Source organism: Pelodiscus sinensis, chromosome 17 (genome assembly GCF_049634645.1).
Source record: "Pelodiscus sinensis isolate JC-2024 chromosome 17, ASM4963464v1, whole genome shotgun sequence".
NCBI lineage: Eukaryota > Metazoa > Chordata > Testudines > Trionychidae > Pelodiscus > Pelodiscus sinensis.
Genome location: NC_134727.1, coordinates 4,185,208 through 4,210,071, shown reverse-complemented (window position 1 = coordinate 4,210,071; position 24,864 = coordinate 4,185,208). Strand labels below are relative to the sequence as shown.

General features: G+C 39.3%; 1 protein-coding gene across 4 annotated transcripts in view; it reads right to left on the bottom strand.

Moving 5' to 3' along the window:
* Positions 1-274: 274 nt before the first annotated feature.
* FBXW11 (F-box and WD repeat domain containing 11) overlaps positions 275-24,864 on the bottom strand; it is a 100,143-nt gene continuing 75,553 nt past the window's right edge. For all 4 annotated transcript variants that reach the window (XM_075900140.1, XM_075900141.1, XM_075900143.1 and 1 more), the window contains 8 exons: positions 15,271-15,408; positions 14,510-14,628; positions 13,384-13,633; positions 11,922-12,040; positions 11,352-11,462; positions 9,992-10,070; positions 7,975-8,163; positions 275-2,817 (listed from right to left, as the gene is read on the bottom strand). In XM_075900140.1, the coding sequence (XP_075756255.1) occupies positions 8,002-8,163; positions 9,992-10,070; positions 11,352-11,462; positions 11,922-12,040; positions 13,384-13,633; positions 14,510-14,628; positions 15,271-15,408 (978 nt within the window). In that variant the 3' untranslated portion in view covers positions 275-2,817; positions 7,975-8,001. The remainder of the gene's footprint in view (positions 2,818-7,974; positions 8,164-9,991; positions 10,071-11,351; positions 11,463-11,921; positions 12,041-13,383; positions 13,634-14,509; positions 14,629-15,270; positions 15,409-24,864) is intronic.

Here is a 24,864-nt window from a genome sequence, read left to right as displayed (position 1 = left end):
TGGCTGCTTCAAATTCCTAAAGTATTTGGCTTTCGGTTTCATGCGTCACACAACTCCCAAGCCAGCATAGAATTATTACACATCATTGTCTTACTGGTTAGAAGCACGGATCTGCTAGAAGAGCTTTTATAACACAATACAATAAAGTATAGGAACATTTTATTACGAGCATTAGCTTTGAATTAGCATTTCAACTGTGCATTAAGTTTGGATTAACTAGTGCAGGATACTGGCACTGGGTTAGATGATGTTACTTAGCAATTTATTGGACAAATGAAGTTCAATTTTTTTATTAAGCACATTCCACGGTACAAAGCTTTAGATCATGAACAATATCTGTACAATTTACCAGTTTCAATCAGCTGTTCATACACAGACTTTCCAAACAGGTCATTGGCAAACATAATTACAAGTTAGAATTAGACTATCCCAGTGCTTTGAAACATTAATATAGCAGTAATGTACAATTGCTCATTTAGGGTTAGCAAAACAAAGTCCAGAGTGTAGCCAGGTAGGAGTCAAATTCCTTGGGTGCCACTCACAAAGTCCACTGCTATGGTACAAAAAGCACAATCAAAGGTGAGACCGCATGTTCAAATACCATTATCTCCCAAGGAAAAACATGAATTTATTCTTACACATGCATAAAAAAGGACTCCATTCTTCATCAACAAAAAAGCTTTTTCTTCAGGGCTGCAACCGATGTTTTCTGTTTTTGTTTTTTTAAAAAGTTTAATATTAAAGCTATTAGATGAAATGGGTAAAGTAAGCCACTTTCACAAACTACTGTCAAAGCTTACCAAAAGGTGATCTTACAGACGCTTATCAAAACAAGTCATCTTCTGTACTTCGTGAGGTCTGATCATCATCTTGAAGAAATAAATATCTTTGTAGTAGCAAGTTAGAGGGAATTTCCTAATTTAAACATTGATCCCAACCCCCCTTTCTCAATGCAAAGGGTGGTTTGGAGGACTAACCATATGTTGCACTTTTCTAACATTTCCGTAACATTTGATGTGCACTTTATTCTGAATTTGCCTTACAGGTCGATGATATCTAACCATAGCTGTTGCACTGTATGTTGAGTATCAACTCACCCGTCATCTAAAGTGTTACCAATGTTCTTTAACTCCTCTCAAACAAAAAAGGGGAAATCTGAAACCAAAAAGTGCTGCCAACAGAAGATGGAATACACAACAAATGATGTCTGGCTACATTTCTGTGACAACATACTTCCCCCACAGAACAGTAGGTAGATTTTACACGCTCGTGGATTTAGCACATTTTCCAACGAAGCGTTAAAGAAAATGACTGAAAACCGCAGTCAGACATGGCAACGAAAGGGGACACCACTATAAAGATGGCATTTATCGGGATACTTACTTTCACAAAGAAAAATAGGATTAAATAAAAATGACTGTATAAATTAGAGACAGGAGAACCATGACAATGTAAGAAGGAACTACTAAACATTCTGTAATACGGATATGCTAACGAAGAGCAATGTTGACAATGGAACCCAAAGGCCATCGTGTAACTGCTATGGGAATGTGATCTTAAATTGAATTTTAAGTCTGGTCATCATAGTTGTGCTCTGAAGGAGCCTCTACCCCACCTCGATTGTTACAAATGACATATTTAAATACATGTAACTTTTGCTGATGGCATTTTTTTCCCCACTGAGCAGCCAAAATAATGCTGTGAAAGGAGACCTGTAGGTATGTGTGGCAACCTACCAGTTTAAAAAAATAAGTGTTGTAAATACTGCGGCACAAAATATAAGATACAGAACATAAATTAAACTTGTTTAATTTTTTTAAAAGTTTAGAAATTACATTTTAAAATATGTAGCTCCCATTAAAAAAAATCCTAATGAATACTGAAAACCTCCTTTTGCAGAGAAATATATCTAGGTAATTCTTAGTCGTCCCTTCAGTGCCAAGAGTTAGAATGTCCTGCTGCCAAGTGCTAACACATTTTGTATTAGTGTGTAGTGTCAGGAGACCCTGACTTCTAGCACCTGGAGATTAAACGGTTATGTACATTATATCTACATGCTTATACAGTATTTGAAATTATGAGGCAAGCACACATGAAAAGATTTTACTATACCAAACATTAGGAAGAGTAGGCCGGCTGTATAACAGGACACAGTTGAAAGAAAAAAAAAAAAAAAGACGGTGCTATACAACTAGTTTAGATAATCTAGCCTGATTTACAGGTAATCTTTAAATTAAAAGAAATTATTGGTGCAGAAACCAGAAAACTGTAATCCAAAAATATTACTGATCCGTTCAGAAATGTTTCTAATAGTCCAATGTACGCCCCTATCAAACAAAACAGGCTCTGAATTTGTCATGAAGTCTAAAGGAGCATGGTGACTTTGAAAGCAAAGCTCTGTACATTCTGGGTATGTGTTTGGCACCCAACTTACACTGGAGACTATTTTTCTTTAAAGTCAGACAAAAGTGCAAAGCAATATAAATTAGGCCAAGTCCTTTCTTGACTTCTGATTTATTTCTGGGAAACAAGCCATCATAGTTCAGTTTGTATGGACAATTTACACGTGAAGCTTTGGATTTTTCACTGCAGTGACGGACAGGCTTCTGATTTTCATCTACTTGAAGTCAGTGAATTTGTAGTAAGTTCCGTAGAGGAGACCATTGGGGACTGAAGGGGAGCAGGAAAGATTAAGAGACACAGAATTGTGCTGCTTTGCATCTACACAGCACCTCTAACCAATTCTGACTTGAGCTGTGAATCAACATCTTCAGGCATATAGTAGCCAAATATCCAGTAGTTCAAGATTGTGGAATCCTGAAAAAGATAAAGACAAACTGAAACACTGGACACTACAATCAGGCCACGTAGAATTATTTGTTGACATATGGCAGAAGTTGGTTGATATCCACCACAGAACACTCCTATTGCACACTCAGTGCATGTTAAGATGTCTAAATAAACCAGTCAGCACATTACAGTTAGACACCCACCACTGAGCTATCGAGTAGGGTCCCAGGTGCTAAAACTGCCAAGTGCCTTAGCCTGAGCTAGCCAGCAAGGGCCAGCCATGGGTGTTTCATTGCAAGGTAACTGTACCCTTAGAGGTTCACAAGGTGACAATGTCCACCACTGTAGGGCATCATTTTAATTCCAATGATTTTGCAACCTAGACAATCCATTACACCAAACTGGTATGCAGATTGGGGTTTGCAAGCTTTTGAAAATTCAGCCCTATAAACATAGCCACTTCAAAAACTGATACAAAACAAAAGCCTTTGCTGGGTCTTTGAGGAAGTGGATTAGTCAGCACAACAGGTCTTGTTCAAGGTCAGAATTTCAGCCTTCTCAAACAGACCTCAGGAAACAACCCTCTTTCTCCACAGCAAACAACACTACTATACAGAAGTGACCTAAATGTTATCCACTTTCAGAAAAAATATGCTGGATGGATTGATTTTTTAATCATAGAACTAAACAGTTGCGCATTGGGAAAATTGGCTTTGTGAAATCATCCACTTTTTAAAAATCAAACAATTCAACCATGTAAACTAACCTTTATTCTGTTTTAAATAGGACCATTAAGTTCAGTTACTTGTTATAGCAACACACGAAAATGAGACTTAATGATCTTGAGAAATGATCCCACAAATCAGATTAGAATATTTCCACAAGAGCTACCTTTTCACACAGTTATATGATTACACTTTTTCATTAAATAACTTTTCCAAACTGAAAATTCTTACTGTAATTAAGCTTAAAATAATTAAATTTAAGGTCAAATTTCACTTTCCATTCCCAAAAAACATGCTGCAGACTTTGATGAACTGTTCTATTCATGAAACTTTCACAGCTGAAAGGTTAAAACATCTTTTTTCCCCCAGTGCTTAAATACAAGAATATTAGACTATCATATGGTAACAATTTTTATCATGTTACAACAAACAAAAGGAATTCAACAGAAGGCAATAAAACTTTCTTATAACCCCCTGCCAGGGCTGTCAAAAATGATCCACTTTGAAGCGGCATGTACATTAGGAGCCTTGTAAAAATGGGTACAAAGCTTGTTTTTGAGAATGCAAAGACTTACAATGTATGGGAGCACATACAATTGTTCTATTTAATATCACTATAAAATATTGGATCTTTTAAGTGATATTTTATGCAGATTTATGTTTCTGGATTCTAATTACAAAAAAAAAAAAATCAGGAACGTGCCATTGTGGGATCCCTGCTAGCCAAGAAATAATTACATAAGCGACTGTCACTCTGAGACCATGCAGCTACAGGACATGCAGCTTTGCATGTTTTCAGTTCTCTCTGTAACAGGACAAAACAGACATGTAAACTGCTCCAAACTGTGTCAAATGTATAGATTCTGCAGGGAAGTTGCTAACAGTGTCAAAACATTTCATTTGGCACCAACAAATCTTAATATAACCAAAGTGAATTTGAGCGCGAGGGAACAAGAGAAAAGGCGAAAATAATACTGGTAGACAGTTGCCCAAATGGGAGTAAAATACAAAGGAGTTGATCGGAATAAACTGTACTGGACTTTTAGAAGTACCTGTACTTCTGACAGGCAGGAGAAATAAGATTGTGCTTTCATGATTGGCAGGTAATACAATATAACTATCTCAATCATACTTCTGCACAACCTTGAAGCCATTATAACGATCTGTCTTTTGTTGATAAAAAAAAGATGTGATTGATATGTGTCAACTGGTGGAGCATTATTTTATCAACAAGAAAATGGGGGTTTCCACCAAGCAGCTTGTTCTAAAGGCTTCGGCCAATAAAAGAAAAGGAAATGGTTTGGGCAGGGTATAAACCACATGGTTAGTGATTGCTGGCTCCCAAATACCAACTCGTGAAACCTGTTACATGAGAGTTGTGCTGTCTGGGGCAGAGTGAAATGCCTTAGGCCTGATCCAACACCCATGAAAGACAATGTGAATCTTCGCCCATTTTAATAGGAGTAAGATCGCCTCCTTAGAGGTACCACCACTTTCAACTTTGAGTAGGCAATTCCATCCCTGAAGGCACTGTGTTAATACTGCCACAACTCAACAAAAAGGACATTTTAAAAAGTGTAAGAAGCAGAGAAGCCATTGGTAGGCAGCACTGAGGGAACAAGCTAATGGAGCTCCGAGACTGCTCTTTCTCCTTGCCAGATCGACATTCTTTTTAAGTATACGCCTACCTGGCACAAATAATGAATTTTAGCAGAGAAAACAAAATCATTTTCAGACCTCTGGTGGTTTCCTTCAAGGACAGTGTAAACAGCCAAGAACAGAGTTGTACACATACCAACCATTGACTGTCTTGCAGCACAATTCTTAATTTCTCAAAGGCTGGTCATGAATTTTTATAATTTCCTTTAGCCAACTGTTACGTTTTTCTATTACAGTGTTTCAACTATGAAAACGGATATAGAGTAGAAGTGAACAGAAGAGAGATGTATTCAAATTAATGACTGGTGTAGGAAAGATAAATTAGGCACTTCCATTCAGAGAGACTGCATAATTAAAGACTGTGTAGATAACCATAAAACTAGCATTTCTTAACTCAAGTGACTAATTTACTAACAGGGTTTGGGGTTTTAAAAAAAAAATTCTTTGGGATTTTTGTTTGTTTAGTTTTCTTAAGGATAAGGGTGAAAAATTAACAGTCTGGCATCATCAGAATTTGAACTCTGAGCCTTCAGCATTGTGCACTGTTTCCACTTGAACTTCATGTCTAGAACAGAGAGTAGGAGAAGGTTGTTATCCTGTAGGCTAATAGGCTACTGGGGTCCTGGTTGTTAAGGAAAATCAGCCTGGCATGGCCTTCTATATGTCCTTCCAGGCACAGAGTGTTGAGGGAGTTCTAGACCAATGTAGTACTCTCAAAGGAGAGAAAGAGAGTCACTAGGGTTCAGGTGGCTGGAAGAAACCAGCCCGTTTCTCTTTGGAATGGTCATATGGTATGTTATTAGTTTAGTAGGCCCCCATGGGGCATGCATATCAGAAGAACTACAATTTAGCATGGCTTACATCTCAACAAAAGCAAAATGGAATTTCATGAGGTAAAGAAAAGACATTCCACTAGCAGAAGGCTATCCCCACCTTGAAAATACCAAAAAGCTATTACAATGAAATAATTCATGGAACTCACTACTACAAAATACCAAGGCTATAAGCTTAACAAGACTTAAAGCAGGAACGGACATTTATTTATATATATATATGGCAATTAAATGTTGTTGTAATCACGTTGGTCTCATGGTTTGGGTGAGGAAATTTTTTTATTGGACTCATTTTAGCTCAAACAATATTACCCCATCCACCTTGTCCTTCTCACTTATATGGATCAGACTATCCAGATACATTTGATAAGAAAACACTTTTCTAGAGAGAGAAAAATCTCGTGCCCTATGGGCAAGCGTATTTCATAACTGGATCAAGGGGTGTCAGTTTCCTTTAAAGCATCTGGTACTGACCACTGGCAGAGAAAGGATACTGGACTGTAGGAACTTCTGCTCTGATCTGGTATAGCAACCGCTGTTTCCAGCTCTCAATATTCACTGCTATTTATAATATGAAGCGCAACTGTTGCTAAGATGAATGACTTCAGAAAAAGACTTTACTGATCTAGCAAATGGAGCTACTGAAGAGTTTGTATCCAATATATTTAGGCAACTAAATATATATTAACTATTGTAGAGAAACGGAAACAAACTTTATGTGAGTCTCTTCTGATAGCTGTGACGGTGTACTTTTATGCTTTAGAGAACTTTTTTATTACTTGTGGTTACTGTAGGGAATTCTTATTTATGATGAACATTACATCTTAGTTTACTGGAGACTGATGGGCAGTGCTGGTTGGTCCCAGGAACCAAGATAAAAACATCAATGAGGAGCACAATCTAACTAAACTCTAAAAGACACTTACTTTGTTTCAAAGGAAGTGGTAGCCGGTTACGTGCGAGAATGCTTTTTTCAATGCAATTGTAATTAACAAGCACGCCTCCATTACATGAGTTTCCACATGAAAAATTGTAACATGCTATAGACCATTAAGGCTCACTGCACCCAATGAAAGTAGAAATATGAAGACAATCTTGACTTACAGTTCATTGTATATTCTCTGACAAAGGGCAGATCTGCTCTGCAGTAGATGTGCCCTCTCAAAGGAAAAACTCGCATCTCCACACTACTACCGCAGGGAATGGTGCTGAGTGACATGCCCAACCTCTCTGAGCCAGCCTGGGACAGAATCTGAGACTGGGATATTGAAAAGTGCTTCATATTGGCCTTACGCTGCTCCCATTTGAAGACGCAATCAGCAGGACAGCTCTGAGAACTTCAGAAGGTCCCACCTCCTAGTGCCCTCGGCCTAGCTACTGGATGCCAGGTTCCTCACACACGGTGTTAAGCTTTAGGCTCTGAAAGAGCCCTCCCAGTCTCACCAGAAAATGCCTAGGTAGGAAGCACGCCATACATGCCAAAATACTGAATACAAATTCTGATGGAAAGTAGTTAAAATTAAAGGCCAAAGCATTGGTTATTTTTAAATGGAACAAAACTTTTATATTGGTGCCATTTAAGAACTGTTGGTTTAATAAACATCATTTGCAGTGTGAGATATGACAAATGAAGATATTCTTAAATGACCTGGTTATACATTAGCTATAAACTCTTTCATGTCTCACTGTAAGGGTGTTGCAAAAAATAGTGGTCACTACTACAACCACCTGCTTAACGGCAGGAGGATCTGCAGTGAAGATGTAGAAGATGAATGAGATACTCTGATGTTTTACACTTTAAGAACCAAAGCCCAATAAGCATACAATGGCTTTCTGATCAAACAGGAGCAGCATTAACAGATGCATTAGGAGCACAAAATGACAGCTGATATATAAAATACAAGGACCAGCACCAGGCAAATGACTGAACACATAAGTACAGAAACCATTTATTGTAACAAAGTTACCTTCAGAGGCTAGTAAAGTGCAGACTGTTATCTGGAGATGTAAGTGTACGTTCTGGAGGGAGAGCGTGTCTCATTCTGGGCATTGGGTTGCACATTTAAGAAATCCCAAATCAGAATTGTGTCATCGTGGGAACTACTAATGATCTGAAACTCATCAAACTGGAGTCTAAATACACGTCCTGAATGCTCCTAAAAACAGTAAGAGTTTAGTTAGTAGGCCAGGAGATGGATCATCTTTCACTAATTTAATACTCATTTGGACACAAAATTACAGATGAAAATTCAACTTGGTCAAGGATCATACACAGGTCTATGAAGAATTACTGCTATTTAAAAATTGCAGCAAATACAGTGGCTTCAAACTAAAGTTTGTGTAGGCCATGAATTTTACTATGAAGTTGAGAAGCAAGAGAGATGAAGGCTGAGAATTACAAGCTGCCTGGACAGATTGCCAACTAAGGATGTATCTAAACCACACCCTCGAAATAAGCTATGCAATTTGCACTAGGCAAAATGTGTAGCATATTTCCAGGTAACTTTGAAATACCTTATTTCGAAATTTGGCACTGTGTAAATAAAGCGCTATTCCAAAACATCTCTTAACCCTCGTGGAATGAGATTTACAGGGATGTCGGAATAGCGAGCCTGTTATATTTCAAAATAAAGGGCACGCTCAAAAGATGCAGAATAGCCAAGTCGGGATATTTCCAGTATCCCAAAATAGTACCGCAGTGTAGATGTAGCCTAAGAGAATGAAACTTTTTTTTTTTTTTTTTTAAAGTCTGGCAGGGTTTATCTGCTGTGCGCACACACACAAAAATCAGTATGTTAAACAGTGCTCCTAACTTGCCACTTCACAAGCCCATCCGAGATTTACTCTAAGCCCAAGTAGGCAGTGTTTCAATACACACTCTTGAGGAAAAAAATGTGTATGTGGTCCCTTGTAGGAACATTTCACAGAAACAGCAATACCAATGTGGCATCAGGCTTTGCACTCACACAGTACCTTGCAAACCTCTGTCGATCCATCATCCTAAGTGATGGCACTGAACCCTTTTATAACCGGTTAGAGGACAGGCCAAAAGGTACCATACCGATAAGTTAGCGCCTGAAGTGAGCACGTTCTGTAATTGTATCGTACACAAATAATGTGTCAGTGGAGTCTCTGTGTCCATTTAACACTCCTTCTAAGCTAAGACTGCAGAGAGTTATTTTTGTGCTGCAGGCTCTTCTGGAAAATGTGGACAAACGAAGACCATTTTGCCGAAGCCATCCAATAGATACCATATCAGCAAAGATCTCTGGTCACTAGACTCAAACAAGGTTCAAGCTTTGACTCTGGAGAGAAACACTCTGTACATTCAATGACCCATAACACGAGCTATCCAATTCCCTGCTGGACTTTAAAAAAAAAAAAATCAAGACTACTGCCATGAATTAAAGCCTCTATTACAAAAATAGATGATCTACAGTAGCCACTTAAAATATGGTGGCCTTCTTTAAAACGACTAGCATTCCTGTGGTAATCCTGTCACCTCAAGATCCCCTACCGTCTGCATCTATTCTTTCCATTTCTACACTTAGGAGACAGGATAAAGGAAGGCTGCTAGTATTGCAAACTCTTTCCATTTCATAGAAGTCCATTTATTTGAAGTTAGTGGTACAAAGTTTATAATATATTAAAATACCACACCAGGACCCAGAATGATTTGGATGCAATGTCGTATTGATTACATTTTTAGACCATTGGAGGATACCAAGCCAGAAGAGCTTATCAGCTCAATTTTTCTTCTATGCTCTGAGTCAACAAGAAATCAGCGCGCACAGCAGCATGCCCAATCTTCTTAGTCTGTTCCCAGCTCTGGGGTTATAGCAGCATTTGCAGAACGTGCTGAATTTTTATCTACCCACAACACACTCAATGCATTTGCAATAAAATTTAACATTAAAACCTTCTTTTGCCAAATATAAAGTAGTATTACTGCCTAAAGCCCCAGATGTATCCCTGTTTACATACCACCAATGTCCGCAAGCACAATGTGCTTGCTGGGGCACGAGGGTCAAGAGCAGCTTGCAAGTCCCACACTTTAATTTTGCTATAAAACAAAACAAGAATATTGGTTATTTTATTATAACAGAAATGTTGCTTCAATTATCTGCATTACAAAAACATCTGCATCAACAGAAAGCAAATGTTAGAATCTCCCCAATGCCAACCTATTAGCAACAAGACAGTATTAGTGTAGGTCTAAAACTTTATGACTGTGTTTGTTGGGAGCACGGATTGTCTTGTGTGAGCAGAGCATCTAGGACAAAGGGACCTTTACTGCTGCCTGCCCAGCACAGGAATGACACAGAATATTCACTTCCACAGCTGGGGAATATTTTGCATATGAACCTCAAACTGAAAAGACCCCAAAGGTCTTAAAACTGAGAAGACCACAAGGCCAATGAAATGCAGGGAGAACAGTTCCTGGGAATCAATTTAGGATTACAGATTGACGGTGAGAATGAAAATAACCAAGTTGAAAGGAGTTCCTGACTTGTCTTCCACAGACCTAAGATGTTCACTTGAACTACAATTCAGCCCAATACCAGTGGTGAACAAGCTACCAAGGAGGTCAAAGCAATAGGATAATGCACATCCCTGTACAATTTCACTGAGTTCACTCAATCGTTACGCCATTTTTGTTTCCAGGTGGCTCCTGATGCCCTCCTGGCAGCCCCACACCACTAACTTTAAGGCTCCTATCCTATCGCGCTGAGCTATCGCTGCCTTTCTGCTGGACTGTGCTGCTGCAATTTCAAAATGCTGTGAGCTCGGCGATATATCGCCTCAAAATACGAACAGTTGCAGTGATGATGTCTAGTAAAAAGGCAGGCAGGCCTGTTGGGAAGCAGGACCTTTCCTAAGGAGTGACCTCTGCAGGGAGGAAACAAAGTGAGGTGTCTACTTGCAACAGACACTCCTTAAAGACATTTGTCCATTCTAACCTGCGTGAACTGTACAGCAGATCCATATAAACTTGATTAGGAGAACAAATAATTCTCCAGGGTGCTAGATCTACCTACCCGCCCCCAAGAACAGAGTTCAAGAGTTCTAAGAACAAGTCACTGGAAGAAGCTACAGAATAAAACTAAATGTATAATATTCAGAAGAATACATTCAGGATATAGGTAGTCTGCACTGCTGAAATCTACACCAAGTGGGCAACACCCAGTTTAAATGTAGATCCGCTGTAACCAGATCACTTAGACAGCAAGATATAAACCAAAAGAGAATCCTTATTCTGTGCATTTGCGATGAGAACTTTCAAAGATGTGCTTCTGCAGGAGATCCAGGAATACCCTTCTCAAAGGGAGTTTGAAGCACCTACCCGTCATAGGCTCCGCTAACAATTCTCTTGTTATCAAATCGGATGCATCGAACCAGTTCTTCATGGCCTTCTAATACTCTTAAACAGGCACCACATTCAATATCCCACAACCTTAGGAAAGCAGAAGAAACGGATCTTTGAGAAAGTCACTTGTGACACTAGCACACCAATCCGCTTACTCACGCTGAAATTTCCATTTTAGCATAATCTTTACTGGTGCTGCAAAAACTCAGCCCAAGCTGCACTGCAAAAAGGTGACTGCAAGAGTACGCCTGAGGCCCCTGTATGCAGTCTTCAGCAGGGAGTACACAGACACACTGCTGGTCTGTCTGCCTCACTGAACTGGATCGATCATTGTCTCAGTTCAATGCATGCTAAAAGTAAAGGTTGGAAGCTTGTGATGATGACATGCAGGGAGAATAGCCCCTGGGAACCAATTGAGGATGACTGTGCTACTCAACTGGGGGGAATTAATGTAGAACAGTTTCAAGAGGCCTAGGAAAAATCCCTGTTTACACTGGTAAGTGCACACTCTCTCCAATATGCTTTTAGCAACTATCTTCCACCCACCGAATGGTGTTGTCTGATGATCCACTCACAACTAGTCGATCCCTGTATTGTAGGCATGCAATGCCACGCTTGTGCCCATTTAGAGTACGAACAAACTCACATGTGCTTGTACTCCAGACCTGTGTAAAAAAATTAAAACAATCAATCTTTGGGGAAGGTTTTAAATGTTAAACAGAAATTACATTAAAATTTCCCTTAAAAAAAAAAAATCAGGATTCTCAAGTAGAACTTTGAGGGGAAGATGAAGAGAAACTTAGACTAAATTCCCCAGAGGCTAAGACCAAGGTGTATTTTGTATTTGTACAATATGTGTCAGAATGGGACTCCAAACTCAGCTGGCTCCTCCCACACTTGTATGACACAAAAGTCTGATTATTTACTCACTTATCTTAAATTTAATATATTAAATATGTTTGAACTTTTTTAAAAAACCAAGTATTGCTTATGAAATTTTAAAATTCTGACAATTTAAATTTTGGCTGGCTAGTAATCAGATCCAAGTAACAAGGTTCTAGATACAAAAGGCAAGTTGAATATTATTAACCTGTTTTTTAATCATTGACATAGCCAGCAATCTACTGCTTACTGGAAACAAGACCACGGACACTTGACTCCAAGCTGAGAGAACAGTTCGGGGATTAGAAGATGGGCTTAACATTATAAGAATTGTTTAGAATCTTTGTGAATTTTTTAAGGAGTTTTATTTAAAATTGTCATCTTCTGGGACACTGGTGCTAGAATTAGGGATGCTGTCGCACCCCCTAGCTTGAAGGAGTTTCCATTCTATTGAGGATTTACCGTTTGGTTCAATGGCTCCCAGCACCCCCACTATAAAAACTGTGTCAGCACTCCTACTGTGGGACATAACTGCCAAAAACACCCTCTTTTGACCAGCTGTGGTTTAAGGGAGGGAGGTATGGAAGTGTGTGTCTCATATTAGTGAGTGGGTAACAGATATTCTGACATGTAATTCAGTCTTCAAACATCCTTTTAAACCCTCAAACATAGCAACAGTTTGTTTAGTTGCTGAAGTGGTATGGTGGAGAAAGGCGGCTGCCCATAAATACCATGACTAGGACAAGTTTGCCAATTTATATAAAACACAAATCATTTAGAAAAATGCACAGAAAAGTACCATGTTTAATTTCTAGCCAATTTCCATGACCTAACAACATATTGTGAGAGTTTTAAGCTTTTTATAACTTTATGACAGAAGCCACAGAAGCGTTACAAGCCGAGTTATTTTCAAAAAGGCATTAACATCTAACAGGAAATGACTAGATAAATGGTAAAGGAATAGCCACAGAATTGCTCATACGCACATTTGGAAATCGGATTTTAAGCTCACATTTAACAATCAGACGTTTTCCTGAAGTGGACTTTTTTAAACTCGTGGACACAGGTTAATCACTGATTTGTAACTTCCCGAGTAAACACAGCAGGCCTCATTGTGCCAACTTACTTTAATGGTCCTGTCACCTGATGCAGAGACAATATACTTGTCATCAAAGTCTACCACATTAACAGCAGCACGATGGCCAACCAACACACGACGCAAGGTGATATCAGTAGGTGATGCCATATCCCAAACAGCAATGGACCTGTCCTTTGAACACGTCACCATTAAGCCGTTACAGAAACGTAGATGAAGCACTGCCTCATTATGATGAATCAGTGTGTTCAGAACTTCGCCGGTGTTTACATCCCAAACTCTGAGGGGAAAAAAATGAAATTTATCCCGAATTATATCCTGACTATACAATTACGAACAGGAAATGCACCCACTGAAGAGTGGTCTGCCAGTCTGAGGGACAGCCTTCCTCAACCATTGTATTTTTCTGGCAGGCCAAATTTGCTAACTCATATACTTTCTTTCCAGAAGTAACGTTATGTCTAAAAGTGACAAATCAAACAGAAGTTGAGGATTAAGTTCACACAAACATTTCAATCCAATAATACAGGAACTGCCAGTGAATCTGTGTCCATATCCCATCACCAATAGTGGTCAGATATTTCCGAGGAAGCTGTAAGAAACCTCAAGTGAGCAATTATGGATTAACACACCTTCCTGAGAAGCTTCTTCCTATCCCAGTCAGGTGTTGGCTTATAGAATCCTAGAACCGAAAGTGCCCTCGAGAAGTCTCCGAGTCCAGTCCCCTGCCCTCACAGCAGGACCAGGCACCATCTAGATCATCCCTCATAGATGTCTATCCCAACCTGTTCTGAAATATCTCCAGTGATGGAGATTCCACAACCTCCAGGTAATTTATTCCAGTGCTTAACCACCCTGACCGCGAGGACGTTTTTCCTAATGGAAAAACTTGGAAGTTATGCTTTGAATCTGAGAGTTTACATTCTTTCAAAATTTTTGAAGGTCAAGATGGTACAAGTATGCGCCTCTAAAACGTTGGAATCCTACAAAATACTGCATACAATCTTCTCACGTGCCTTTAGTATAGCTTTTAATGGCACAGTACTAGATATATATTGTGGAGTGGTCCTTACACTTCAGTAGCTGCAGTGGATTATTTATTCCAAACGCCCCTACCCAGACTTGAGTTTGTTGTGCTGACACTTTTGAAGCTCACCTCACTGTAGAGTCTGAAGATCCAGTTACAATGACTCTCTCGTCATACTGCAGGCAGAGTACGGAGCCAGTGTGCCCTGTTAATATTTTCAAACATTCCAAGCTTGTTTTATCCCAAATCTGTCAAAAACAAAGAGATGGGTCCAAACGTTGGCTTCCACTATTGTGATGAGAACCAATGATGGCAAAGAGAATCTATGAGCAAACCACCATGCCCATTCTCCTGCAATTTTCAGATACGGACCATGAACCGTCTCTTCTGTTTTTACGTTTCCCTGCCTTGCCAAGGAGACAAGCACATGCTGGACAGACCAATAAACCTGCCAACCAGGATATCAGACAGGAGTTTGTCCTCCATAAGAAAACATTTTGTTTCATATGGAAACAGCAAGCATTAGCAATAATTCAAACTATTAACACCACCATAGGACGCAGCCAAGCCAGGGGGCACAAAACATTTTGTTTATAGTAAACCTGATTTCACAGAAAGTGCTGATTTTCCATCTGGTCAAAACTGCCATAACTGGCAGTCCACAGCATTCAGGAAGTAAAACATAAGCAGGGATGTATTACCAGCTTCCCCTGCAGATCATGCAAAATATGCCATCCTTGGAAAGTGCTATACAACCAACACTGCCCCACCAAAAGCCAGTGGAGAGGTGCCCCAAGAATATAAGCAGCATTTGACAGCCTCACTTCCAAGTCTGACGCCAAGATGGAGGGAGTGACACATCTCCTGAAAGACCAGGGCAGTGCATTTACCTTAATGGAGTTATCCCTTAGGCCACTGATGATCTTTTCATCATCATACTGTAAACAGTAGACCCCTTTGCTATTTTCAGAGCGGCACTGAATTCGCTGCAAGTTGTGTCGGCCACATCGCCAGTTAGATTCTATCGTCTAGAGAGAGAGGAGAACGATTTATACCAAGTGATGAATAAAGCCACGTACCTTTGTTAAAACCAGGATTTCTGTGACAAATGTAACTTGGTTTTTTTTACCAGGAGCACAGTTCCTCCATGCACACTGACAATGTGAGTTTCTTTTGAGGCATTTAACTTTCTATGTACTTTTAAATTATGAGCATCTCTAATTCTAATAGCAAATATTTAAAATATGACTACTTAGAATTACAACTTTTGCATTTTTTTAAGACTAAGTTACAACTTTTACTTGTTAAAACCCCCAAACTTACACCAGATTCCCTAATGCTTGACGTAGACTTTGCCCAATGTGAAAAATTCAGTTTGCTCCTTTAGTTAATCCATCATCTGACATAAGTAACAAAACCTCCATTTTTATAATTCAGCAACATCACAAAACACTCAGTCTCATTTGATAGAGTGAACAACAATACACATTTGTTTAAAGTCCAAAATGGAGGTTCAAAACGGTTTTTAAAAAACAGACTATTTTAAAAAAATGAAAATTAGCTATTGGAAAATTGCCTTCAATTTTTCTGTCAGACGTTATCCAGTAAATGTTCTTCCTAAAATTATTTTTTAAATATGAAATACTTCAGCCTTTCACTTTGATTTTGTGGGGTAGACTTTGGTAGGGAAATATAAAATTTAAATCTGGTATATTTTAGCAAATAGGTTGCAATCAATTAAACAATGAAAGCAGATTTACGTTCTATTTTTAAATCAACTTTACATTGGCGAAAGGAAACATGCTGAGCCATTTCAAAGAAATCAGGGATCCTAGTTGGAAGATTTATAAGAGTAATCAAAGATTCAGTGCAGTGGAACAAACAAATAAACATATAGAACCCTTAGATACACTGGGATATTTCTCATTCTCTGTTTACACAAGGAAAAACAGGTAAGTCGAACGACAGATTGCAGTGTTTGGAAGAGAGAAACAGGTGAGTAGCAATCTAGCAGCTGCTAAACTGGAGATTTGTTCTGGAGATCTTACTTGTTGATATCTTGATGCCGTGCTCAATTTATTAGCTCCATTCTACTCAAGTTCCACAACTCTGAATCCCAATTATGAACTGTTGTGTGTCCCTCCTTTGGGTTTCCCCTCAAAAGATTTCAAAATCACCCAAGAGAAAAACTGACTTTAAGAACAAATCAAGACAAATTTTATTTCCCAATTTTTCAAAAATATTGCTGTTCAAAGGTATCTTATATTAGGGATGTAATAGTATAGATGATTTACCAATTAACCGATAGCAAAAGCGTATAGGTTAATGCTATAGACTACACGCATACCCTCCCTCCCCTCCCCCCATCAGTACATTTTTAAGTAGGCTAGCCTACAGCCCAGCTCAGTTTTGGCTTGCACTGGGTCCAAGACCTACCCCCGCTGCGGCTCTGCATTTAAAGAGTATTAGGATCCAGGCAGCACGGCTCAGTTCCAGCTTGCACGGGATCCGGGAGCTCATTCCTCTCTCCCCCGCCCCGGACAAGGGCTGCTGCCACCTCTGGATTTTAAACTGGCTCCCCTTGCAGACCAACGCCCGCCTGGCACCCCGCGCTGCTGCCTCTGATACAGAGGCAGCAGCGCAGAGAGGCAGGGGGCTCCTTGGAAGTGGAGCCAGAGTGCACTTATCAATTAACTGATATTTAACAATCCTAATCTTTTAACACACTTTGGGTGGAATACGTACATAATTACCCCACAACACACTTCCTGAAGTGCCAGAAGGGTACAATTGGCTGACACGACATTAGAGATGGTGGTAAACAAAACAGCAAGCCATGCTTACAAAATCATCCCCACCACGCCCCACCCTTAAGTGACATTTACAAGAAAATCCAGGCAGAAATCCAGTTTTCATGAACAGATCAGCAATACTGGTCAGTTAATGCTTCCAAGGTTTTCAAACGGACAGCCAGCAACTTGTACACTGAGTATTAAATAATTATATTCCGCTTGTATGGACTGAGCTTTTTCAGCACCATGCCAGATTCGGCCTTGGGTATATATTGTAGTGTGCCTGGCAGAGCTCAGATTGCTCATTACAATATCTGTTTATGTTTGGTTTGCAGTTTTTTGCAGGGGGAAAGGGAGCCATTTACTTTTTATTTACATTATTCAGCTATGTTTATTTAAAAAGGTGATATTAAGCACCTGCCCTCTGTGCAGGGCAATATCATTTAATGTTCTGGGAAACAGAAGAAAAAAAACATTCATTTTAACTCATTCACTGTTTCTATTTAAGTTCAATGCTCAAAATTCCACCACTGGAAGCTATTGAATAAGGTTGCCATATGTAACTGTTGGCTACAAATGAAGAACAAACATTTATACCTTGGTCTGCGCACTATAAAGCAGTAAGTCACGTACAGGTGTGTATTTTACTTCTATCGATCGATGCCATTTCATTTAGACATTATATGGCGTGGCTACTGTGGGAAAATATTTCATGTTTTTGAGAACCTGTAAAACCTCCTTAACATGGCGTAAATTTTCAATATACTGGGAAACTAGCCACAATACACAAAGAATATACACACAGCAGTACTACAATTGGCAATAGAGTGGAACCAGATGTGAGTATAGAGACATAATATTTAAGATGACTAAATGCAGCTGAGTGGGTGGGCAATTAGGAAGACCCTCTACCAAAGGAGCATGTTAAATACAGGACTTGCAACCACATTAAAGCTTCTGACAACATGAAATTTCTGTTACTCCAAGGTGAAGCTGACAGATTTTACCAACAATCTCCCCAAGCAGATATTTTAAAATGAGTTCTGAATATGCAGAGAGGGTAAGCGTGTGTGTGGAAGGAGCTACTACATTTTATGCACCACGGCAAATGTTACAGAATCAGTGCTGCAGAAATCCAAGGTTTCTTCACACACTTAAATTACAAAACCTTTGCAACATGTTACCTGTATTTTTAAATACGTCCCCTCAATAAGCATCAAGCCATTAATAAAACTTCCTCTAAACTTAGTTCCCAGAACTATATACCAAACCAACTGAAATGCTGGGAAATATTAGCTTTTCTACAGCATATATACACAGCCTCTGTTTATAGACGTGTGTGAAACTAAGTCAAAAACATGAGATCAGTAGCCAAAAGCAGCTATCAAAAATACTGTACCCTCACACAATAAAAAATGAGAGGAGACTATCATGAAACCAGAGTGGAAATATCAAAGACTAGCAGGTGAGATCTGTTGCTGACCGGGCACAGTCATTTTGCATAGATTACACTTATAGGAAAGTTCAAGACATGAAATATATGTAATAGAATTTTTTTATTAATGGGGTAGAAAACGGGAAGTAAAAGAACAATTTTAAATTTGTGGGAAACCTTTTTTGGGTTGGGGACAAATGACCCTCAGTCGGGGGCCGCACACAAGTGCGAAGTATAAAAAAAAGTTACAATAAGGAAGATCTAGACATTAGGAAAATCTTCCTAATTGTAATGGTGGCTAAGCTCCAGGACAAATTATGTAGGGAGGCTTTGTCACTGGAGGTTTCAGATAAACACCTGTCAAAAATGTCTCAATAGTACTTAGTATTGCCACACTGCAGGGAGCTGGACTATTCACATAATGACGTCTGTTCCAGTCCTACATTTCTAGGAAGCTCTCATTTATTGGTCTGTTTACATCACTGAACAGTTAGCAAAGGCAAAGCCAACCAAAGTGAAATCTGCTATCAGGGTAAAAACTTTTAAATAATTTAAATTACTCCCAAATAAAGACAGCAGACAGCTGCTCAAGTGATACGGCACTATATCCGATAAGGGCTGGAAACCGAAAAGACACAAACTACCTTTCGAAAGACAGATACGAAGGTAAATATTTCCCAGCAAGGATTCTGGAAACCTTATATTTCAAAACTGAAATACATGGAGATTAAATCAACATGACACCTTCCAGACAGAAGTAGTCATGCCTTCTTGAGAGCAGGGAGAGAACATAAGAATGGCCGTACTGGGTCAGACCAAAGGTCCATCTAGCCCAACAGCCTGTCCACTGACAGTGGCAAGTGCCAGGTGCCCTGGAGGGGATGGACCGAAGACAATGATCAAGCAGTTTGTCTCGTGCCATCCATCTCCAGCCTCTGACAAACAGAGGCCAGGGACACCATTTCTATCCCCTGGCTAATAGCCTTTTATGGACCTAACCTCCATGAAATTATCTAGCTTCTCTTTAAACTCTGTTATAGTCCTAGCCTTCACAGCCTCCTCTGGCAAGGAGTTCCACAGGTTGACTATGCGCTGTGTGAAGAACTTTCATTTATTAGTTTTAAACTTGCTACCCATTAATTTCATTTGGTGTCCTCTAGTTCTTCTATTATGGGAACTAATAAATAACTTTTCTTTACTCCCCCCTCTCCACACCACTCATGATTTTATATACCTCTATCATATCCTCCCTCAGTCTCCTCTTTTCTAAACTGAAAAGTCCCAGTTGCTTTAGCCTCTTTTCATATGGGACCTGTTCCAAACCCCTAATCACTTTAGTTTCCCTTTTCTGAACCCTTTCCAAGGCCAAAATATCAAAAGAGAAGATGTATAGCTGAATTTTTGGTAAGATAATACCTGAACAATGTAATTACATCATATCCAACTCTCAAAGAGAGATTTTTTTAAAAAGCCTACAAAACAAGATAAGGAAAGCAGGAAGGACAAACATATGAGTTATTGCAATGACATATGCATCAATAGTTGCAGAATAACTGGCAGGACAGAATTATTAGAGAGAGACTATTTTATACATTTTGCTTTGCATTTGAGATTAGTGTCACTGAACAGCTGTGTGATACCACTAGAAATATAAAGTTAGAAATATATATTTAAGTAGGTAATAATTTGGCCACCATCACTGATGCTTGAGCACATCTTCACTTCTTAGAAACACTCACAAACAACCCCTTATTTGGCAACAGTTTTAAAGAAACTTAGGTACCTGTATGCTTTTAAAAACCTCCCACTGATTACTTCAATGATAAGCTCTCAAAAGGAAGAGAGCTTGGATGCATGCTAGCCAACCAGATTTCCCAACTATTTTTGAGTCATCTCACTCAGATATGCTAATTATTGCCACCCACAAATTTTTACACCTTTGAAATTACACACGAACTGTGGCAAAAAAAGAGTGAAGATCTTTCCGCACCTGACCCTACGACTCCACTGAAGAGCCTCTTCTCTGATGCCTAAGATTTTAAAAAGCTAGCTAATATCTTTAAAAATATGAACTCCCTTAACTCTTGGAAGAACACACGGTGTCTATTTGATGGTTGACCGGATTCTTTCCTAAATTCTTTGAGGAAATCTCATTTGGTAGCCTCATCTTAATTAAGCAGACTGCTGTCTCCATAGAAACAAGGACGAAGGAACATCTCCTGTATTTCCAGATAGGAAGAATACGTAAAAAATAATAGTCTTGTCAGATCATGATTGCATTTGTGCTCATTCTAAAGAGATAAACTGGCCCAGCTTCATAAATCATATGGAAGAGGTCAAGAGATTTGGCATTGTGGAGTCAAAACTATAAAGCTTACCCTACTATTTGACAATCTGCCTATTAATGCAGTCCATTTAAAACAGTTTGTCTGCACCACAATATTTGTGGACTGTTTCCAAGTGTAGGTCTAACTGGGCCAACGCAGATGATCTCCACAAAAACAAATTTTGCAAACCCACATCTGGCTTTCTTAGGAGTTCCTAAAGTACTCAGTGTGAAAAGTTCAGCAACAATTGATTGGGAAACACCTGATATTACTGGTCTGCGTGTTATGAAATACAACCTAATTAAATATTTGGCCTCATTTATTCTTCACTATAGAGGTGGAGAGTTGCATGCCTCTTTCCAAAACTTTGGTTTCCATTCTCTAAAGAGTCCCTTCTCATTCAATGACTATAGAAGCAACAATATATTCTGAAAATGTGTATGGCAGGGAGCACATAGATATTGGCTCTAATACATTTTCAGAGAGGCAAAGGAGCCTCAACTTGCCAGATCATATGCTGTATTACCTTGCCAGCTAATATCACTTTGTGGCTGCATAGACTTTCAACCCCAAATGCTAACAGAACTCAAGGGAAAGAATTAAACAAGCTTTTGATCCATCCTCAATTTGGCTTCTGGATTATTTTTTGAATTCTGTTAGTCAATCCAATCAAGACAGACCATTTTTCTACTGCACTTATCCTCATTTACAACCCAATTTAGTACCAGCTACATAAATTAATGAAATCCCCTTAGAAATAGTTTAACAATGGGTCTGGTTTATCCCTGAACCTTAAATGTCAAATACTGACTAATGAGGACTTCTTAAATCACCACATGTACATTTTGTAATACTTAAATGTAGTCTTTATGCAAATGACTTATAAAAAATATGCCTTCTGAGAGCTAACATGACAGCGTGGAAGAAAACATTGTCCTCACTCTGAGTTAGTAAGCAACAAGTAGCCAGAGGCAGTTTTATTACGGGTTGCAGCAAGGGAAAAACTGGTTCGGACGGGGGGGAGCCCCCCCGAGGCAGATCTTCAAATACAAGCAATTATGAAGCAGTTTATAAACTGTCTATTAGATATAATAACAATAACAATTAGTCTCCTTCCCATTACAAACACCAATGGCTAACAGTTATTTAGTTCCACCCAGATGCTCCTTATCTCAAGGTCCCTGCTAGAGTCAGCGTTCTATCCTTATCTCCGTATGGAGGCGAGAGGCAAAGGCAGCGTCTAATTACAGATCTCGCGTTGTCAGGCCACAGACTTAGCCTGACTCTTGCTCTCTTGTTAACAAGACCAAGATGGCTGCATACAAATTCCCTTATTCTCTTTTCCTGCCTCCACACAGTCAACAGGAAAACAAGTAGCGATCCAAAAATATGAATACTGAATTCTGAAGGCCTGTGGAAAGGTAAGCATCACAAATCTCACAAAGAATATTGTAGGCAGATATTACAGAACAAAGTTTGAAGTAAGAGTAACAAATGCTTTTAATAATCAGCAAAGACAGAAAATTCTTCAGACCCTGAATAGCCCCCTAAAACCAAGTGTGTGTGTGTGTGTGTGTGTGTGTGTGTGTGTGTGTGTGTGGTTTTTGAGAGAAAGGTGTTCAGATAGCAGTCTTCTGCATAATCTCTTGAAGATGCTCACTAATATACCCCCAAGCTGAGACTTCGCACCCCCAGCCCCCTCACACACACCCCCCCGCCGAGCACTCGCACCCCCACCCCCTCAGTCACCTCCCACCCCCATCCCGCTCACCCTCCTGCCGAGACCTCGCACCCTCAACTCCCTCAGATTTTAAAGCCAGAGAGGACAACTACCTTCATCTAGACTGAGCACCTGAATAAACATTATGCCTTAGTATTCCACCCAGCGATTTCTACAGCAAGCCCATATTCTCTGACTGAGGTGGAGCATCTCTTTTAGAGACCTCTAATCTTGATTTAGAGAGTCCAGGAGATAAAGTCAAAATCCCTACGAAAGCTGTTTCAATGGTTAATTGCCTTGACTCTCAGTATTCCTTATTTTGAAGTCTGACACTATGCAGCTTCGACTGCCAGTCCCTGGACCTTGGTGTATCTTTCTGTGCTAACCTAACCACCTCTTCAAAACCTTAGGGAGCCCCAGAGAAAAGCCAATGTTAAATGACAATTTTAATCAAAAATGTCAGTGTAGGGTTTGGGCACTTTTATGGCCTTTCGTTTCCCATCAGTTAGGGTAATCAGCTTAAAAACTTTCATCTCTCTAACTCCGACCAATGAACAAAGATTTACAAAGGTTGCAAGTAATAAAAACAAGGCTAAGGGGGCAACCAGAAATCATCTCAAATCACTCTGTATTTTCACACTGCTTTTGTTGATTTATCAACTAAAATCGAATGAATCTAGAGAAAAATTACATATAAATAAAAAACCATTCCATAGATTTCAATGGATGTTAGTAAAGAGCAACCAACAGCATTTCTTTAAGTGATTATATCAGTGGAGTCATCTCAAGATTTGGGCCCATGTATAGATCTTAGTTGGAAGAAGTGAGGGTGGATCTTGTGTCAGTGCTCTAAACACCAGAACCCCTTGAATTGATTTGGGGGAGGGGGGAGAAGATGGGGACAAACCTGAAATCACATTTGAAAGTGGCCTGTTTGTTGAGTGATGGATAAGCAGACAGGCAGTGGAGTGTTTCTCCTCCTTACCTGGTTGCTCCAATAGGGTCACCAGAGACCTACTCCAAAAGTTTCTTCCTTTACAGACCCCAATCTTTTTTTGGGGGGGGGAGAGGCGGGAGTGGAGAGAAGGAAACTCTTCCTTTGCCTGTTAGCAGGAGCTCAACAAAGAGTACACTTCCAAATGTGTTCTCAGTGTTTATCTCTATCACCCCTAGGTGTTTGACTAGAGTACACTCTACCTCAAATATGAATCGGTACATGAGCTCAAATCTTAAGATGACTCCACTTGAATAATCACTTACAGGATTTAAGGCCCAAATCCTCCTATTTTTGCTACTTCAATTAGGAACAGGATCTGGCTCTTACTGGAGGAGACAGCCTCCAGCAAAAAACAAAACTGAAACAACCGAGGAAAGCCTACAACCTAAGCCAGGTGCCAATCACACTAAAGCAAAAGTTAACCAGTACCAGAAGGAAGCCCCTCTGCTTGATCAAGTAGGTCAAGGTGTGTGGTGCACAACTAATAAGTGCTAATATCACAGCTAATTTTATGTTCAGATCTATACTTGAAACATACCATTTAACTTGCTAACAGTAGCTTATACAAATATATTTAAAAATGAGGGTCAGAGTTGATTTGTGAGGCAGCTACATTTTACAGACAGGTTGTAGCTTTGAATAATTTTGTTCATGAAATGCCAGCTTCACAAACTCACATTTGCCATAACAGAATGATTCCATTAGTTCACATCTGCCTTAACCAAACACGTGGTTCTTCACTAATTACATTTTGGACGAATAACTTTTATGTCCATCACCTGGCTGAAATAAATGCACTGCAGTTTTTGGTCTAAGTAACACATTTTTATGGTGGATACATAGCTAATGGAATAAGACTAAGCTTTGCTTCTATTAAGTGAACACCAATGACCCTGATCTATCAAATATATGCTGAAAAGTAAACGAGCCTTAACTTTCACAAGGTAAGCAAAATCACATTGTCAAACCAAAGTCGTATCTGCCTCTTCTTTACCCCTAAAACACACTTTTTATTGTTGTAACCATACTATAAACTCTTAAGAGTCATTTGGCACCCCTTGTAAGGAAAGCTGTATTTGTTATCATGAGTTGGTGAAAATTGGGGAAGGAGGAATGAAAATATTCAACAGATCTTGGTATTTGAATGTTTAATATTAAAAGTTTAAATCTAGGCTTTTTAAAATTTAGGATAATGAAATTATATAGAAAATCT